This window comes from Etheostoma cragini, chromosome 8, assembly GCF_013103735.1.
Source record: "Etheostoma cragini isolate CJK2018 chromosome 8, CSU_Ecrag_1.0, whole genome shotgun sequence".
Classification (NCBI taxonomy): Eukaryota; Metazoa; Chordata; class Actinopteri; order Perciformes; family Percidae; genus Etheostoma; species Etheostoma cragini.
The window spans coordinates 26,615,361-26,635,464 of record NC_048414.1 but is presented as its reverse complement, the minus strand read 5'-3'; the positions used below and the strand labels follow the sequence as shown (position 1 = coordinate 26,635,464).

The 20,104-nt window shown below is 40.6% G+C and overlaps 1 protein-coding gene across 6 annotated transcripts in view; it reads right to left on the bottom strand.

The window, feature by feature from the left end:
- The window catches only part of abcc8 (ATP-binding cassette, sub-family C (CFTR/MRP), member 8), an 80,487-nt gene that overhangs the window by 41,324 nt on the left and 19,059 nt on the right, over positions 1–20,104 (bottom strand). For 4 of the 6 annotated variants that reach the window (XM_034879426.1, XM_034879427.1, XM_034879429.1 and 1 more), the window contains 10 exons: positions 18,836–19,000; positions 18,580–18,735; positions 14,364–14,498; positions 12,954–13,116; positions 10,881–10,921; positions 9,875–10,020; positions 7,850–7,964; positions 7,468–7,644; positions 6,702–6,774; positions 6,493–6,598 (listed from right to left, as the gene is read on the bottom strand). In XM_034879426.1, coding sequence (XP_034735317.1) covers positions 6,493–6,598; positions 6,702–6,774; positions 7,468–7,644; positions 7,850–7,964; positions 9,875–10,020; positions 10,881–10,921; positions 12,954–13,116; positions 14,364–14,498; positions 18,580–18,735; positions 18,836–19,000 — 1,277 coding nt within the window. The remainder of the gene's footprint in view (positions 1–6,492; positions 6,599–6,701; positions 6,775–7,467; positions 7,645–7,849; positions 7,965–9,874; positions 10,021–10,880; positions 10,922–12,953; positions 13,117–14,363; positions 14,499–18,579; positions 18,736–18,835; positions 19,001–20,104) is intronic. The other 2 variants (XM_034879428.1, XM_034879430.1) reach the window with 1 other exon arrangement.

The window sequence follows — 20,104 nt, the reverse complement described above, 5'->3', positions numbered from 1 at the left end:
GCAAAATATCTTTATCTGTAATGATTGTGGGGTATTCTGAACGTAGTTTATTGAGCACCTAGACGTGTTATTATGATGGAAACCTGTACATTGCAGCAACATATTATCAGTGTCGTTTAGATGTATTACAAGTTTCTCAGTTGTTCACGGGTCATTTGGAGGCATCGTTTATTGAACGTCTGGATGTCTTTATGTTACACACACTGTTGATGTGATGGACAGTAAATCTGAATTCTGCCCGGCAACATATTCGCGCCACAGTCCACAAAGGAAGGAAAAAAGTTGCCGGTCTACGAAGGGTATCAAACAATAGTTAAAGCAATGAATACTCCCAATCTGGTTATATAATTTAAAACTTCCATAAACTTTTATTTGTACAATAATTAAATGCCTCAAAGTGTACACACACACATTTGCACATAACAATTAACATTCAAACTCCTCATATCATCAATTGACTCAATTCATTAAGATCCTATTCGCTGTTTGGAGATTTGCACATGCTCAGTAGAAGCCGCGGTGTGTTTTTAGGTTTGCCAATTTGACACCTCTCTTGTTCTGAGAAGGTGACTCTGAAGAAGTTCTGAGTTCCAACAGGTCACTGCAGCAGCTGTTAGAAAGTGAACTGGTGACTGACATTTAAGAAGGTCTGACATAAAACAAACATGATAAACATTGTTGGGTGGGCTGACTTTTTTTTTAAGTAAAATGAAATAACATTGACGTCAACGTTTTAGGTCAAGGCCGGAGGGGTTGAGCAGAATATAAGAGATATGAATAACAGAACAAATATGTTTGCAATGTGTTTAAACAAAATGTACGTCATTGTTTTTTTACAAACATACTTTTTTTTTTAAACAACACCGAAGTGAACAGATGTGACGGGAGACGCCAATGATCCACATTGGCTCATTTAGTTAGCCTCGTGTACAACATGATTGGCAAACGACGTTATTCAACTTTAAAAAAATATATATTTTAAAATGACACATGTGGGCAATGTGGAAAATTTATGTTTAAGAAGAAGAGTTCACAACATAGAAATCAATTTTAATTTTAATTATAAAATTGACTCTCTTTAAGGGGGCTGGAGATTTTTTAAATTACCAGGGCTAAACTGCAATTTCCCACAACTCCCAATGAAAATGCCCCTTAAGAAAAAACCTCATCAGACCTCACCATAAGTCAACGAAAAAACGAAACTTGAAGTCTAAACGTACAGCTGATTGTCTTTATTCTGCAGAAATCATAAAAGCAGGGCAATCATGCCGCAGTTGATGACTTACAGCTTTTTTCTCTGAGTGAAGCACCGAGGGCTATTTTCCCCTCATGTCTATCAACACCTTTAGGATGAAAGGTCAGAGGAGAATTCATTAGGGGGTCGTACAGGACAGTTTCTATCAGCAGCGGGAAATTCTAAGTCTAATCATCAAAGCCAGGCCAAGGAACTTCCCACAGTTTCTAACTGGCCTAAATTAAATTAAATGTCCGTCATTAAAACTTGAAGTCCCCTAATGATGACAGGGAGTAATGGTGCATGTTGATTGTGATTGTGATTGTGACGACCACGTCTGAGGATGCCGCCCTATTTGTCAACACAAAATACTTCCTCTGGGGGAATTATTAGAACTGTTGGGTCCTTATAAATTATATATGCTCTGTATATCTGGAACAACCTCCCGGTAAACTGTAGATCAGCACCAACGCTCTGCTCTTTTAAATCAAGGCTGATGACCTTTCCTTTTTTATTTTGCCTCTGTTTAATTCCTTGCACTGCAGTGCACTGTGAATTTTATTCTTTGAGTCTGTTATTCAACCTGTTTTTGATTAAATGTTTTTAATTTGGCATTAGTTGTTTTTAGCTTTTATTCACTGTTCTTAATTTTGTATTAATATGTACAAATCTTTTTTTAAATAATTTGTAATAATGTGTTTGATGTTTTATGTAAAGCACTTTGAATTACACTGCTGCTGTGAAGTACTATACGAATAAAATGTCCTTGCCTTGCCTTGGTCAGTTAGTAGATGTGTTGCTGGTAATTACATCAGCAGGTTGGAGGTCACAACCTCACTATCCAACTGGCTTTGCTTCCCAATTTTGAGACTCTTGACCTCACTGCACACAAGATATCCAACCTGCTCTGAGATCATTACATGTTCATTGCATTATTTATAGCCACCGTGCAGTTATGTTTGACACTTCAGCTTGCTACAGAGGAACTTTAACGATTCCGGATAATTTCTCAACGGTGCAACGGTGTATGTCACCCTGAGCACTTGTATGTCAACTGCTGTATGTTTTAATGTCATGTTGTCTGTTTATTGTGTCTTATGCTTGCTGCAGCAATGTTTCCCACTCAGGACAAATCCTAAATTGACTGGACATTAGATTGAAATAGTCTTTACCAACAGAGAAATTCGCTCCCTGCTCTGTGCCATATTTAGAGTGGGAGAGTGGGAGCAGGTGGGTGAGGAGGAGTGTTGGGTTGGGGTGGGGGGGGCGTCAAAGAAAGATGCCTCCTTCCATGACTTGTAATTTGATCCTCTAACAGGTTTTATTTCCTCAGAAACTACCCAAACATGCACAGATTTCAGTGTATAGACACTAAAATGATAAAGTACAACTTGTTCCCGTTGTCATACTGCTGCCTTATCACTGTATGATTTTTATGTCCTTTTATACAGCCTTAAGCTCAGAGAAAAGGACAGAAGTGACGCTACACTGACGAGAAAGCAGTCAGAAAAAACGTTACACACTCATAACCATTTGAGATTAAAAGTATATTCTTGATCTTAGGGACCAGTAGTAGACAGAGTAGTGAACCATGTGCTGAGAGTCTTCATGAAGGGGGCGAGACTGCTCACTCTTATTATTAGTCATGCTCTTCATTCCTGACAGGCACATGCTGCACTTTTACTGCATTTTGCTTTATGTGCATTTCTTATCTCAGTGACTTGATCTGCTGGTTTTTAATCTGTGGCAAATCAGACCCTTACCCCTCTGGTACAACTTTACATACAAGTGTAGCTCTAAATGTTGCTGACTAAAACACGGCACAACAATTACAACATCGTGAAAAAATAAGGCAATATCATCTTAAAAAGGTCCCATGGCATGAAAATTTCCCTGCCCATGAGAGAAAGACATCATGGCTTTCAAACAAGCAAAGTGGCAGTTGGTTAAGGCCACACCCCCAGCCTCCACCTTGCCCCCCCCAAAAAAAACTACAGATTTAGAAATGGCACATACTAAGGAAAGCTCATTGTGGGACTGCCTCTAGTGGCTGGAATTTGGCACCAAGGCTGAATTTTGGGAAAGAGACTTCAGATACAGTATTAGGGGACTGCTAAGGTATCTATAAAAGCATCCTAAGAGCACCATGTCATGGGACCTTTAATGTGTCTGAATGCTTCAGGAGGGCAAAATCTAAATGACAGCTCCTTAGTCTCTCCCTGGGACACGTGATAAGTGAAAGGGTTAGGCACCCGCATACCAATCTTATCTCAGAGGCAGTGCCAGCTCAGCCCTGGCATTGGGACAGAAGGAGGAACTGTGTGTGACTGAGTGTAGGTATGTGTATGTGTGTGTGTGTGTGTGTGCGCGTGTGTGTGTGTGTGTGTGTGTGTGTGTGTGTGTGTGTGTGTGTGTGTGTGTGTGTGTGTGTGTGTGTCTGGCTGCCAGGGACACCCTGATAATCAAGTAGGGGGAACTAAACTTTGTTGACAAGTGGTGACCAATAGCGGCACTATCCTCGGGAGGTGACAAGATGCTGTAGATAGGAGCTAATGACTCCCAGAATGCATTGGGTGGGGTATGAGTGTTCAGTTTCAGCTGAGCTTTTTCAAATGTTCTGTTTTTTTCTCGATCCACTGGGTTTAGTTTCGCTGAAACTTCTTATTGCCCATTCACATTCTGCTGCAATATTAGGACTTTCTTCAACATGCTCCCTTTGTGTTGGTCTGCTGTCCTAACTAATCAGTTTTTTAAACTAAACCAAAAACGAGGAGAGAAATAATTTAGTGCAACAGTACACCCAAATAATCACCACCACAGCCACAAAATTTACTGAACCATCCACATAACACAATGAAAAGATATAAAAGATCAAAGCAGCTAAGAGGAGCTATGCTGATAAGATATAAATCAATCAGCCTTAATCAGTGTGGAGAGGCCTGCAGACACTCCCAAACAATAGGAGACCACCCCCCCAACGCTGCTGGTCCTCAACGATCTGACAAGCTAAATGGATTTTACTGTAGGTTTGAAAAGCCCACAGTCACACCCTTCCCCCAAATCACACTTCAGTCAGTCATCTTCACCCACCCGTACCCTGTCCCGTCCCCCCTTCTAACCCCTCACCTGCACTCACAATCTGTGAAGTGGATGTGCGCCAGCTTTTCCAGAGGCAGAAGACCGGCCTCATCTGGGACAGTGATGAGTCAGCCAGTCAACTGGCTCTCTGGTGCGGTCAGAACAACCTTGAGCTTAACACGCTCAAAACTGGGGAGATTATCGTTGACTGCAGTAGGAGCCCAACCCCCACACTCTTCCCCCATCGCCATACTCAACAGCTCTGTGTCTGCTGTGGACTCCTTCAGGTTTCTGGGATCCACTATATCTCAAGACCTAAAGTGGGAGCCCAACACTGACACCATCATCAAGAAGGCCCAGCAGAGGATGTACTTCCTGCGCCAGCTCAGGAATCTGCCTAAGGAGCTGCTGATCCACTTCCACACAGCCATCATCCAGCCTGTCCTCTGCATCTCCATCACTACCTGGTTTTGACCTGCCACCAAACAGGACAGGAGCACACTACAACGGACAGTTAGGTCTCCAGAAAAGATCATCGGTGCCAACCTGCTCTCCATTTATGACTTACACTCTTCCGGAGTCAGGAAACAGGCAGGAAACATCACTGCAGACCCAGCTCGCCCCAGACACAACCTGTTCCAACTTCTCCCCTCTGGTAGGCGCTACAGAGCGCTGTGCGCCACAACCAACAGACGCAGGAACAGTTTTTTTTTTAGACGCCATCACTGATGAAGAGCTGACTTTTGACTCACAGTGTCAGGTTCAATTCTGTAAAATAACCCAGCAACACGAGCTCTAACCAGCACCTGTTTACTGGTTCCACTTATTACTTGTTATTTATTCAACATTCTCATTCTCTATTTCAGAGCTGTTCATACTGTAATATGATAACATAATACTATTTATTCCAGCACCCTTTGCATGGAGATGATATTCCTGTGAGAGTCCTCCCAATGTGAAGTACTTCAGGGACATTTCATTCATTTAGCACATTGGTTTAGCAGTGTCAGCTCTATTTCACTGACTTACCAATCTATTTTTGTTATATTGCCATGTTGTGGGAAAAGGTTTGATTCTGAAGGTAACCGCATTGCCTTGTCAGGACATAGAATCTATTGCTGCAAGAAAATGCATTAATAAACGCTCACTGACAGAACAATTAAGCAGAGAGGTGTAAAGAACACGAGCTCGACTGCCAAACAGACTGAGAGTGAGAAAAAGAATATTGACCACAGTGCTGTGGGTCTCCATAAATATAATTCCTTTCAAATTAACCTTTCACTTTAACTATGAACTGTATAACACACAGTACATGGGTTTCCCTGACTGCACATGGATCTTATTGCTTTGTCAATGAATGAACAATTAACTGTAGTATATGTGGTAGGACTTTCAGAACACACCATGTAGTTGTTAAGATTAGAGTCAATTTAGGTAACACAAGGGTCCCTATTGGACAATTCTCTATTTCTAAGCCTGTCCTGTGGACATGCAGAGATGTATGTGCATCACACACACACACACACACACACACACACACACACACACATACACACACACTTTACCTACAAACCCGCAGATAGCCTATTCGCCTAGAAAGAGCCAGACTTGACTGAGGTTTTTACACAAGAACAAAATTTTATGAAATTGTGCCATCAATATGTTTGCATGACCCAAACTTGACACCGATCCTTAGAATTGGGATAACACTATACAACAATATTCCATTACAATCCATTGTGTAGTGTTTATTAGTGTTATTGTGAGACTACAATAAGTCTCCTTGATTTACATTTTATTAAATGCTTCTGTGCAAGTCATCAAAGTATAAATACTGTTATGTTAATGACACCAGCACTATCTTGTTGAAGGAAAAACCCTCAAATGCACAGAGTCATTTCATTTAGGAAGAGGTGCTATTTAATCACAGTATATATCAGATACTAGGTCGAAGAAAAATCAGCACCCATCTAGCAATAATTGCAATTATTTTCACACAGGTACTACACAGGTTTTCTTTATTTCCTTATTGTAAAGCTACAAAAGTGTATCTCTGAGTCTGTCAGACGGATGAGGTAACAGGTAACTCAATCATTCAAATGAAAAAAGTGATTCAAACGTTTTAACTAAAGTATACGAGTGGATTGACAAGAAAAGAAGACAGCGAACTTGTAACTGACCTGTTCCAGGTGACTGTTCCTGACACTCTCTGCATCTCTCCCAGCGCTGCCAGCAGCAGAGACGATTTTCCACAACCCACCTGGCCCACAATCATAGTCAGCTTACCTGAGAGGTTTGAGAGGCAATGCATTAAACAGGTGCGTAGGGATCCTGGGTGAAGAACTAAAGAAGGCGAAGCAGATCGTACATCACACTGCCTGACGCTCACCAAAAGGAATCTTTATGTCCACATTAGAAAGTGTTGGTGGTCCATCGGTCCAGGTGAAATAACCGCTAGTTATCTGAGGAAAGCATAGCACAGACTCATTTAGATGTCTCTTTAACAACTAAACAGTAAACATGGGATTCATGCACAACTCTGTACAGAGACAGTGATGCAATAAGAAGTAAATGTAACCTCTTTCTTATTCATTTGATCCAGGGGAAGGACGACACTGGTGTGATTTAATATTTTATGGAGGCAAATCACTGCACTTTAAAAGTGCTCAGACCTAGACATAGAGCTCATTTTCTTACATTTTAATGAAATTCCAATCAACAGCATCCCAGATATTAATAACAATTGTCAAGGGTGCAAATCTGTGCCTATGCGAAAACTGCCAGGCCCAGAAAAGAGATGCATTTTTGCAAGCTTTAATCAAAACGTGTTTTCTTGTGACAGCCAATTTATCTCTCCTTCCTGTCATAGACCCCAGCCTGCTCTATGTTATCAACCTCTCTTTCCTCCAGGTCTATACCTGAAATGGAATTGATTAGATTGTTTGTCCCTCATGCAAAGAAATCTCTGAAGGTCTTAACAAAACTTGGAGAGAAAGTGTGTTTGCCCCCAATAACTTAGTCAATGTCATTTGAAATGACTTTAAAAAAGTCAAATTTATACAATTGCAAATGAAGCTTTAACTGCTATATCACCACTGCAATGTTAATAAAACCTGCAGGAATATTGCATCACTCATTCCTTTTGTTTCTCTCACCTTTATACAGATGTCTTGGTCCACCTCCTGGCAGGGTCTGTCGCCCTCGTGGTCCCCCTGTGAGCTGTAGTTGTTCCAGTCGTCCCTTGGTGGACGCTTCCGGTTCACCACCTTCAGTGGCTGGTGGTGGCGGGACAAAGAGGAGGAGGAGGATGAAGGGAAAGATTTAGAGGGTTTCTAGGGGAGGGTTGTATAACATCAGGCACGAAGGACACAGGGGTAAATGGTGATATTAATAGGAAGACGATAAGGAGGAGGAAGAAAACAACAGTCACAGTAAAGTGAGACAGCCTGGAAGCAGCAGAAGAGAAGACTGTGAGTATCAACGACTTTACTGTCTAAATGAAGCCAACCCCCAAATCATGTGATTACATGGACTTACCACAGCCTGGTATCTGTTTTGGTTGTGATTGCTGGAGCCAGGGGTTACCATTGCTTTGGGCTCCTGTTCGTCTCCAATCTCATCGCTTGAGAAAAACTCGCTGAGCTTCTGAACACTGATCAAACAGGAAGAAACAGAGAAACCAAGTTACTTTTGAAATTAAAATGAATCAGTATTCAAAACGTACAGTTGATGGATTGCTAATGCTGTATTTAGTATGAGTGGAGCAGACACCCACAAGCAACATAGACTTTGAAAGAGCTCACTTTCATTCATGTCAAAATAATAGCATCCCTGCAGTCATATCCTGTAGCTGTACCTTTAATCTCTCGAACACACACACTCCTCCGAGTTAAATCACTTATCTTCTACTTCACTACCTAAATGAATACAAATGCTTCCCTGATACAGGGTATCTAAATCAAATTACTAAATCTAGGCTTAATGTCAGATCATTTCCTTCAATTTGCTCAACTATGCCACAGTGAACCCTGTGTGTTGGAGCAAAGACATTGCACTAGTGACATCAGTATGATGTATATTATGCAATGATGTGTTATGTTATAATGTGCATGTATGGACTCTTGAAACAATGATTCTGCATTTACAATATTTGGTTTTTGTCAACAAAGAGACCTTTTCTCATGTTGAGGTGTGAAGATGAACTGAATCTACTGATGAACTTTTTTCTTCTTGGTATCTGACAAAGTGTGTCAGATCACACAGTCCCAAAATAGACATCTCCATGGATCACAGGCAGCTTCTACTTTCAGGGAAAGAAAAGCCACTCTGGTTAAAATAAGGTTCTTACATCAGCACAGCACATCTCCTACAGGCCCATATAGAAAATGGCTGATGCCAGTTTCATCATCTGCACCCATTGAACTCCTGCCCTTTAAAGACATCAGGATATGGATGATGGGATTTAAACTGGCATGCTCTCCTTGCCTGAACAGTCTCAAGGAAAAGAGTTCTGCTTTATTGACTTTATGAGGCAGACATTCTGAAAAACGGCTTTAATCTTTTAAGCAGTACATTCAGTCCCACTCGGTAGAGATTATGCTTCAAGAAGGAGTGAATAACCAAAAGTTTGCTACTCACAGAACACCCATGTGACATTGACATTTTCTTCTAATTTTCATAATGTCCAATTATGCATGGAAAGTGAACACTTGAACTATTGTGCCCCATAGACTCCCTTGAAGCTCAGACTAAACGAAGTTGAAATTACCCCACAGTGCAGTATGTTTCTATTGTGGTTTTTACTGAAAACCCAACCTTTAAAGGTCAAATGGCATGAGAATTCCACATTATGAGATTTTTTACACTATTACGCATACACTCGGGGTGCTTATGGTCCCCCAGCAGCTAGAAATGGCGATAGGTGTGTTCTCCACCCATGAGAGAGAGACATCCTGGCTTTCAAAGGAGCAAAGTGGCAGTTGGTCAAGGCTACACGCCACCCCTCCACCTTCAGCTTGCAGATTTAAGCTAAATGTGAGCTAAAAAACTAAATAATCATTTGTCTCTGTGTTGCCCTGCTGTACATCAACTGCATCAGTCAATATAATAAGCAAAACAGCATACATGGGAGTTACTGACTTGTGCAGCATAAAGACTAGTCACAAGACGTCATGACTGCCACACTAATTGTGAAGCTAAATGCTAAAATAATTAAGCACGTCTTGGTCAGAGACACAGAGACTTGTGATAAAACAACAGAAAATTGAGGCACTTTGTTACATGAACAAAGGCTGATTTGATAAAGCAGCTGATCCACCTACTGCAGGAAAAGGTCAAGTGTTTCATCCAATCATGTCGCTTTCTCTAATTTGTTTATTGTCATTCGTGTTTCCGCTGCTGCAGTGACATTTTCTAACCAATAAACATATAAAAAACAAACCATTTTAACCAAGTGCTATAATTATGAAACTATTCTTTGTCATTTTTATTTTCAAAAAAGAAGATAAGCCCTGACATTGAACTCTACTGTCATTTGTTTAAATATATTTTTTAATTTCTCACCTAACAAGAGCCTTGACGGTGGAGCGCACCACACTGGAGAGCAGGAAGAGGGGGGTGACCAGGATGTGAAAGAGGGACAGAGAGGCAAAGGCCACAGCTGGGGACAGATCAGCGTCCTCGGAGATGTGAACATGAACGACAAACGTCTGCAGGATGAGAGGGAGGAGAAAATAGCCAAGGTTAGTCTCAACAGCACGGATTCAGATCTTTAAACTTTGAAGGTGAAACCTCATCAAAGAGAAGCTAAAGTCATTCTCTGTACTGGCTTTTAGCATCACGTTGCTGCAAAACTTGAGTTTTTCTATCAAGAGGTTGAGGAGCACGGTGAAATCAAAGTTAAATCTATCACCAGTCTACGTCTGTCAGTGACAATCCTCCTTCTCCTTGCTAGCTGTCAGATTTTTCCAATTTGTGAAACCCTCCCAAGTCTGCAACCATGAAGGACATCTATAAATACAGACAGTATTCAGTGGTGTGCTGTCAGGGAGTCCTCCACTGTGAAATGTCACTGGACACTGGTGCTGTCTCTACTCTGTCCTTCACACAGGGAGCTGCACACAGAAAGCAAACAGGATGCTCTCTTCTCAGTAGTTATTGGCTGTTATCTGTTTATAACTAGACACAACTATAAGCATGTTGAGCCAAGTAGTTTGGATCATTTACACTTAGGTGAACTAATGTAGCCCAGCAAATATACTTTCAGGAAAACCTAACTTTAAAATCATGTCACTGTGTGAAATCGCTGTGTATAACTGTTGCATAACAGCAAACTAATCTACTCCAGATGACCGGTCCGGAGCCTCCTTTGGTCTGGTCTTCGGGCTCCTTCGTTGCACCACCGGTGTCTAGATTTCATCAGGGGTTATGATGGTTCTCTAGCCCGATTTACAAACTATTCGTATAGCGATGGAGTCTAATTGCCAAAGGCTTGGTACAGGTTACCTGTTTGCATATCTTGAAATATGTCTTTCCTGATTGAAATGGTAGAGATAGAATTTAAACTCACCGTCAATACAGCTGCTATGGGAATGGCTGCATTCATGAAAACTGAAAGTAGGAAAAGAAACAGACATGAGGATGTGAAGGCATCTTCCTGTGACCAAGTGAAAATAAACAATGTAAAGTAATGTTTAAGTTACTATTTCATTACTATTTTGACTTTTTTGTATTGCTACTGTACAATGTTTTTTCTCAACAACAAAAAAGCAGTAGTTTATCCATGTTAACTTGCAGATATTTTTCAAAACCAATTAAACTAACTCAAAAATGTATTGCTTGTGGTGTGCTGCTGCTCCAAGTGCATGCTGGGTAAAGACATAAGGAAATTTGTGGCTCATCTTCCCCCTTTGTTGCCTATTTTTTGCTACACTCCATTGTCAACTATGCAGTTAATTTAAAATGTCATGAAATACCATGTTCAAAATGAATGGATTGTCAAGATGAAAAAAATGGTTGTAACTGCAGTGGCAGTGTTGTTTCATCTTCATATTAAAGGAGAATTTCAGTTGATTTCAACACGTAGCTTTATTGTTTGGAAATTTGGAGTGCTGTCAGCCGCAAAAAATAGTAACCAATCGCTGCTGCCTACACCGTGTTATCCTCCTGCTAGAGTTAGCACCCAACAGGCCTAAACAGGGCAAATTTTAAACGTGTTTTCAGCCTCTAAACATGTTCAAAATGTCATTACAAGTGCCTAACCATGTGTTGTGATTCCTTCCGAGGGATTACAGTGAATCTGACTGCAGTAGATGTGACAGAAAGGCATAAAAGTTATGTTGATCCATACCACTGCTTATTTCCTGTTCTCCAGTGAAGTCCACACTAGTTGATTGTCAAACTCACACAATCCAATATTCCAAAATGTATTTTTTCCACAGTAAAAAATTAAAGATTTGCCATTGTTATGGCCTTAGTAATGACTATGTAGAAACAGGCTGTAACTTGACACCACAGTGGACCAAGGAGAGAAGAGCAGCGGCTGCAAAAGGTCAAAAGTTCAAGAGCCCACTGTTACCTATGTGCATGCATGATAGCTCTTGAACTCTTGAACTGCAGGTTGAAGTGCTGTCAGCCTCTTCCTACACTCCAAATTTCCAAACAACAGAGTTACATGTTGAAATCGACCGGAGTTCTCCTTTAATGGTAGATAAATCTGGGTTTCTATTACGGTCATGACATTGTTCTGTTCCATTACTCTTGTCAAGGAGGAAATCCTGACCGCTCAGTCTTGATTGATTTTATTTTGGAAACAGTCTATTACAGGACTGGAGCCATGCAGACTGCAGCCAATATTCAACTGGTTATATTGAGGACAATCTGTAGAAAACCAAAAGGTATTGAGTCACCATTTTATGCAGTGATGCCTTAAGTAGAGTAAATGGGAAATGAAAAAGTACAATAATCCATTTTAGCTGTGACTAACACATTAGTTATCTTTACATGCAGTTACTTTTGAATTATACATTTTGAGTGGAGATTGTGGGGTTCAATAAAGTTGGAATAAAAATAAAAATACAATAGTCAAGTAAATAGTTATATAGTGTGAAGCTGTGTGCCTTCCTGTGAATGGTTTTATTCAATAATTTGTTCCATATTATCCTACTTTTTTAGATTCATGCTTGTATTTTGGGTTTCTACAAGAACATGTTTGATGTTTGCTAGTATTTAGTGCTTTAATGTTAAAAAATATTTTTTCTCAACTGATTGTCTGAATATTCAACCTTTGTCTGAAACACTATCTCTTTTCTACATATGCAATCTTGCCATCTCTCCACTATCATTTCAGCCAGGGAATGACTGTAACAGCACAGTAGCATTACTTTATATTATGCTGATATGTTTATAAGTATAGTTTTGACATCACAGGGGTGCAAAAGTCCTGGCAGCTTGTTTTAAGGCACAGTTTCAGAATATGGTCTGTGTGCATTTCTATGTGGAGTGAACATTTTTATACTTTCAGAGCATTAATATAGCACTTTAACCTGCTTTATAATCAAAAGACACGAAAACCTTACATTTTACAAAATATGCAAAATGTGAGAGAGCAAAGTTAATTGTGTGCAGAGAAAAAGTGCCTTACTGGAGATGGATGTGTAAAGAGCAAAGGCCTGCAGGCTGGTGAGCTCTTTGCCCCTGGTCTCCTCCACACTGTCACAGAAGATGTGTTCCCAGGCGTACAGCTTTAGCAGCTTGATGCCCCGCAGCAGCTCATTGGTTTTCTTTAGACGTTCACTGGAATATTCCTGCAAGTAGAAAAAAGGGAGACTTTGATTAAACATCCGTAACCTGACACATCAAGGACATAAACTATAAGAGGTGCAGCCAGAGGTCGGCGTGAAGTCTACTTCATGGGTGCAATTGCCAACACAAACATCTAAGCCGTTAAATTAAAGTGTTTCTTCCCTGGTATAAAATCCTGCTCCACTATGTCAACAACTAAAGGAAACAGTTTGAAACAGGAAATCGTTTTATTGGATTGAACATATTGAATAGCAGCTTTGCAGCAAAATGCTTGAAGTGAGATGAGCATATCTTGTGTAATTTTTTCTATCCAGATAAAACAAATATTTGATTCTCTAAGAGGACAACGACTCTTAATTTGAGGTGTCCAGCTAAGTGCGTGTGTATATGTGTGTGTAAGTGTTTATTCTACACCCTAATTGCTTCCACTTCATTACCGGGAATAAGGTGGTCACGCCAATATTGGCCAACACAGTTTGCAAAGTTCTGCGTGATCTCATTAAAACACACGCAGCTCAGAGTTCACACCAATTAAAGACATTTTTCTGTGATGTACTAGAAAAATAGGTTTCTAAGATTTTTTAATTCCAACATGATTATGACAAAACAAAGAGACTAAAGTAACGCTAGCAGCTGTGTGAGGCTGCAATGCTGATTGCAAAGGAAATCAAAGCAGTGGACAAATTGAGGCTTTGTCCTGATTATGGTGCTAGATGATAAGTTAAGGGAAAGTACACTGGGACCTTGAATGTCTGCAGCTAATTGCATCCAAGAAAAAAATTCACTCTGAACAACAAATGTCAACCTCATGGTGGTACTAAGGGAACAGTCAAGAGATCACCAACGTGAGCAGGATTCATCCTCAGGGACTCATGAGTGTCTGTATCAAAATATGTGTAAATTAATCCAGTAGATGTTGAGATAATTCACAGAAAAAGTCAAAAGTTTGACCTGCCGGTGGCAGATGACAAGTCCGGCAATCAGCAAAGCCATGAGGACACATCTGGTCATCATTAGTTCTTGTACAAAATATTCTACAAATCAATCCATCAGCATTTAATGTCTGTACAAATTTGCATGGCAATACAACAACAGTTAAAGATAATTTAGTCTGGGCAAAGTGACCGAACATCTGCCTGCCCGACGGGCAAACACTGCCTTCCATAGCCGCATGTATTGGCTAAAGATAGATCAAAAATAGTCACAACCAGTACTGCATCGTTGTAAAAGAGCCAAAGAAAATACTCACCAGGGTGCTCTTTTGTGTTTGGGACAGCTTGGTGGCCACAAAGTATTGTACAGGAGCTAACACAGCAATGACGGTCGCTCCAATCAAGGCACTGATTCCCAAGAGGTAGTAGAGCAGGATCACTCCCAGAATAATCTGAGAGTGGAAGATACAAGGAAAGAAAGAACGGTATCATTATAAGAGAGAAAAATGTGGAATACGGGATGTCCAAAGAGGCAGTGACTTTGAGCATAATGACATCAGCATGTATTGCAAGAATAAGGCAGGTGACGTACATCTTAAAACCATAATTTCTGATACCTGCAAAGCAGACTGATAGCAGCGTTTGAAGAAACATCATTGTCAGGATGTATAAACTGATGTTCATGCTTAAAAGTGAAGGAACATGGAAAGCTGGACATGACTACAAGCTTTTGGAATTCGAATACACAACGATTACTTGAACAATGACGTAATAATGATAAAAATAAAGTTTTTTTCCATCCACCACCAGAGAATAACTACTGTATTTGTATCCCGGTTTACAACACCAATGACTCATGTCTCTACGTGCCCTTGGCTTCTTCCCACTATCTTTGGCATCATACTGAATGCATGCTGGATTCAGGAATCACCACGACACACAGAACCAGTGACATTTCACATTTACACACCCACTCCTTAATATGTCAGTGTCACTGGAATCTACTTTGTAATGCAAATAGCCGGTGGCTCGCTGGTTTGCCTGGCGCCGCCGAGTGATGTACAACATCAGATCAGAAGAGAGGGGGTGGAGGAGCAAAGTGTGCCTGCTCTGGGCGGTGACCAGACGGGCACTTGAAAGCAGCGGCACTTAGACAGAGACAGCCAGGACACCTCTTTGATGAAACCGCAGCAGCGCATGCTGGAATGTAACGACAACTAAAGTATTAAAGGTGGGTGGTGGGTGGATGTGATCCAAGATGTGTTTTCAGTTCTTTGTAGTTCTGCCACTTAGGCATGAGTCTTATGTAACCATGATATTTAGCATGGCAGTGTGCACTTGTAGAGCCACTAACCCTTATGCCGTTTCTGTCAGCCTCTCAGATGGATCACATCTGATTGAAGTGTTTGTTCTTATTAAATAGTGTCACGATACATACAGTTATATAATGCATAATAGCTCCTTATAATCCAGACTGCTTTAGAACTGCATCCCGTAGCACCTCAAGAACTACTGTAGTTTGCTACTAACCATTTGGGAGTTTGTCCCTGTGGTCACTTGAACAAATATCTAGTCTGGATCAACGTACATTTCCAGGATAAAGCCTAACATCCGGCGAGTGGTATCAGACTTTATCCCTCATTTTAAGCTCTCTGCTTGTTGCCATTCTTAAAATCCCTTCATGACGGAAAACAACAACAAACGTCAAGCTAGCAAGCTACACAATGCAAATGTGCAGTTTCCTGTGCATTTGCTCCTATGACAAGTAAAATAGTTTGCTGTGAAAAGGGCCTACTACTGAACACACTACGTGCAAAAAGGTTTGAGGCGATACAGAACTGGTCCCTGGAGAGAGATAATCTGGAAAACCATTCCTGTTATCATGCATTCGGAGAGTTGACAAAAAAGGCCAACATCAGTCCAGTCATTTGATTGAAAAACATGGGAATTCAATTGTAAATGGAAGCTGCAACAAAGCCTTAGAAAATGACCGTCTTTCAAAAGCACAATCTTGCATCCCATCAGGGTAGTGGGCAGTTAAAATAAAGCACGATGGATTCATTCGCAGTTTGGGGGAGACAGGTAGGTACGGGTACTAATGCAGCTCAGATCTCAGAGGAACCAGCAGCAGCATACGGCTACTGAAGGGTGTTAACGAAGCCTCCTTCTGACCTTTTTATTCATGACATTCTCAAATTTTTTGCTGCCTGTTTGACCAATCTATGGTTAACGCCTTTAAACTGTCTTTAAAAATGTTATTGAAAAGGCAAAGGTTACCATGTAGACAGTACCTCAGGCAAACTAAAATGTCAAGTGTCAAGGTGATGATTTATTTATTTATAGTCTTTGTAGAGCCCCTATGTAGAAATTACAATTTACGATGTCAGTTGACAAACATCTGTGTCCCTGGCCGGTTACGGAGTCCTGTATGTACAATAATAAGTTACCAAATATTATGGTCCCTGGGATTCATCCTTGTATTTTTTGTCTCAGTCGTCTTTTTGGCATTTCAAATTAATGAAACACTTGCGGGCGGGAATGAGTTTGTCATGCAAAAGAGAAACATATGGGACAGTGCTTCCTGCTGGAAAGAGATATGAGGACACAGTACGTGGTGCCAACCAAGCAATAATAAGTCCGAAGAAATATCAGGCCATACAGAATAGAATCAGTGTATTGTGTATTACTACTTTACTGTATGGCTTGCTGCAAAAAAAAACATGTCTATTTCAGGCAAAGTTGGATTAGAAGCCACAGGGTAGAAAGAAACAGCAGGTAAGCATGACAAGAAAATATATTGAATTGAGCACAAAGAATAAAAAATAAAACAATTGACAGACAGAGCACAATAGTCAGCAGGTTTCCTTTAGAAACTAACTGACCTCCAGTATTTGCTGAAATAGTGTTTTTATGATGATTCGCCAGGATGGTTAGTTTCAACTCTAATTTCTCCTGAGAATGTATTGGTTTATGAATATCAATATTGATCATACAGTACTTGGGTCATGAAATACACAATTCCCTTATAGGATAGTCTGATTTGTATGCGTAACAGACAGCTGTTAAAGAAAGCCGAATCCACCCCCTGCACCTAGGGTTTCAGACCCTGCTTTGTAGTTTGTGCTTGAAATACCCACTAGTCAAAACCAACAGATTCAAACACCCATTCATACCCTCAGCCAAAATATGTTTGCTATTCATTGATGTATTTGAATCGATCTTGTGTCGCCACTGCGGCAAAACCAATTGCACCTTTGGGGACAAATAAAGTTCTACTCGACTCGGCCAATATAAAGTGTGAAGGTCTCAGGCTAGCAATCCACTGCACACATTTGCAGTGAATCTTCCCAGAGGGGCTGTAACGCGTGACGCTCCTTTCTCAGCCTTCACATCTCTGCACAATTCCATATTTCGCGTTCGTTAAGTAAGCTCTGCCCTGTGCTATGAACCTTATAAGAAAAGAAAATGCAAGTCATGATATATTATAATAAAGACAACATGCAGCCAGGCCCGAAAGGGGCATTTTAATATGCACATTTCGAGACATTTGAATAGCAACTATTTTATGTAAGTAGCTTTAAATGCAAGACAAGTTGAAACAAAAAAACTGCGTTGACCAAAGATCGTTTCGTTACGACAAGATAATCCACTTCACCGTCTACTCAGTCATGCACCACCCAAAAGCAATGATGGTGATGATGATCAGACAGAGGAACAAGTTGTATCTTGGCGTTGTTTAAGTCCGGACCTTGGTTTCCTTAAAGGTGCCCTGCCACACGTATTTCATTATTTTGTGGTAATGTCTGAACTAACTGAATAAATAAATAAATAACTGAACCATGGATTGTGGCATTTTTTTGTGAAAAAAATGCCTTGGTTACCTTGTTACAAGCCATTCTAGCATGGTATAGAAAGCCTGCAGGAAGAGTCAGCTCCATTTGTGCCAGTTCTCATTAATATTCAATGACCTAAGCTGCTTGACTCTGATTGGCTAGACAATGAGAGCCTGGCTATCACCATCCTTTACCCAGCACAACTGGGCGAGTTCATAATAGCAAAAAGTACTTTCATGTTCATGAATAGTAAAGAGCTCAGGCAAAATGACGTCAGACTGACCAGCTGTCATTGGCCCGATTTCTTCTTTTATTTCCTTTCAGTGGCTAGAGCTGACAGAGGAGGTAGCAGTTCACACAGAACACATATAGAAACAAACACATATAGAGATAATATATTTCAAATAGTCAAAAGTTTTTTTTGTGGCAGGGCACCTTTAATGTTAGATATGGCCATAAATGCAGCACAATGCATCACACAACAATCCAATGCAGTGTAAACAAAAACAAACATCTTTGAAAAGGTTAACACAAAGAAAATAGTGCAACAATTCACAATACAAGGAAGGAGCCATGCAATAACAGAAAGGCAACAAAATGGCAAAAATGATATGTGCCTACTGAAAAGGTAAATCCAAGTCGGGGCTACGCCTCTTAACGAGACCGCAAAAACTCAATAGTAGAAAAGCAATTTTCTTACCTGTAGTGGCATGGCCCACAGGTTAGGGCAGAGGAAGAAGAACCACATGAGCTGGTTGGTATCTATAGCAACCAGGTTACAGATCTGAGCAACAGTTAACTCGCCCATGGACATGTTGGAGGTGCACAGACGCATGATCTTGTTGTAGATTTTTGTCTGGGGAGATGACAACCACATTCAGTTCCTTGTGGACAAACGGTAGAACCTCAATAAAGTGTTTTTGGCAGTCACATGCTACATGGAGAATTTCCTGTACCTGAATGGCCCCGCGCAGGTTGATGCCCGTTTCAATGGCCACGTAGTAGGAGGCCTGGAGGAAGGTTCTCTGAAGGACCAGGGCGAAGAAGAGCAGCACGGTCAGCACGTATGCATTCTCCAGAAACTCCTTGGAGGAAATAAAATTGATCCCCAGCAACTTTATCTGGAAGCAGGGACACACAGGGAGAGGGCAAGAGAAAGATATCGACCAGTTTATAATCGTTAGTCAGGTCAGGTCCTCAATCACACAAACTGAACTTTGCGAGATTGGATTTGACTTGGAGATTTTCTGTCAGTGATCACAAATCAAAGTCAAGGGTAGCTGTAAAATGTATAATTTCCATTTCACAGCAGGCAACAAAATTGTGTGTGAAATCCAATCCAACTGAAGGGAGGGGGAGCCAGGAGTCACACAGCTCATATGCAGAGTGTGAACTGGAAACCAAATGAGAATGGCTCAGTTGCAAGAGAGATGCAGTATCTCCATCAAAGATTAATTAATTCTGCATGTAGAGGTCATTCACTCAGGATTACAAATTATTGATTAGAAATTAGCCTCAACTCCACAACCAAATCTGTTGAATGGATCAGGTCTCTTTTTTACGGTGCCCCAGAGAAGACATGGAGGCAGAGAAGACAAGACAAGCCAGAGCTTAACTTTCAGATCTTGACTTTGTTTTGCAAGATCTTGACTTTGTTGATGTTTTGCAAAATATTGAGTTTCATTTGTGAGATATTAAGTTTCATTTGCAAGATCTCACAAATCCAACAACCACTAATACTAGCTAGCCAGCATTTAGCTAGCTAGAAGCACAACATGATTACATCTCCTTGGTTCTCTAAAAACCTCTGTTTATTTATACTGTTTACAGAAGTATTACTAATTAATACATGCCAAAGTGAAGTGTCATAATACTATTATAATTGACATTGTTGTTGACTGCTGATGTCAATGACTTAAGACTAACCTTAGTAGCTAGATACTAGCTATCTGGTAGCATGACATGATTACATCGCCTTGGTGGTCTAAATACATTCGTTTTTTTCTCATCCCACTGCAAAAAAAAGAACTGACTTTTTCCCAGGCAGGGACTTATAGAGAGAAAAGCAGAAACATAGAAAAGCACAGCAGGCTATCCTGCTGAAGTGTCATTGGTTCAAATTGTCACAATTTCACAAACATTTTCAATCTTCTCTGTAAACTGACATCCTGTCGAGAGCATTTACTTGTAGTGCTTGCCAAGGCTTTTATCCATTTTCCAATTAA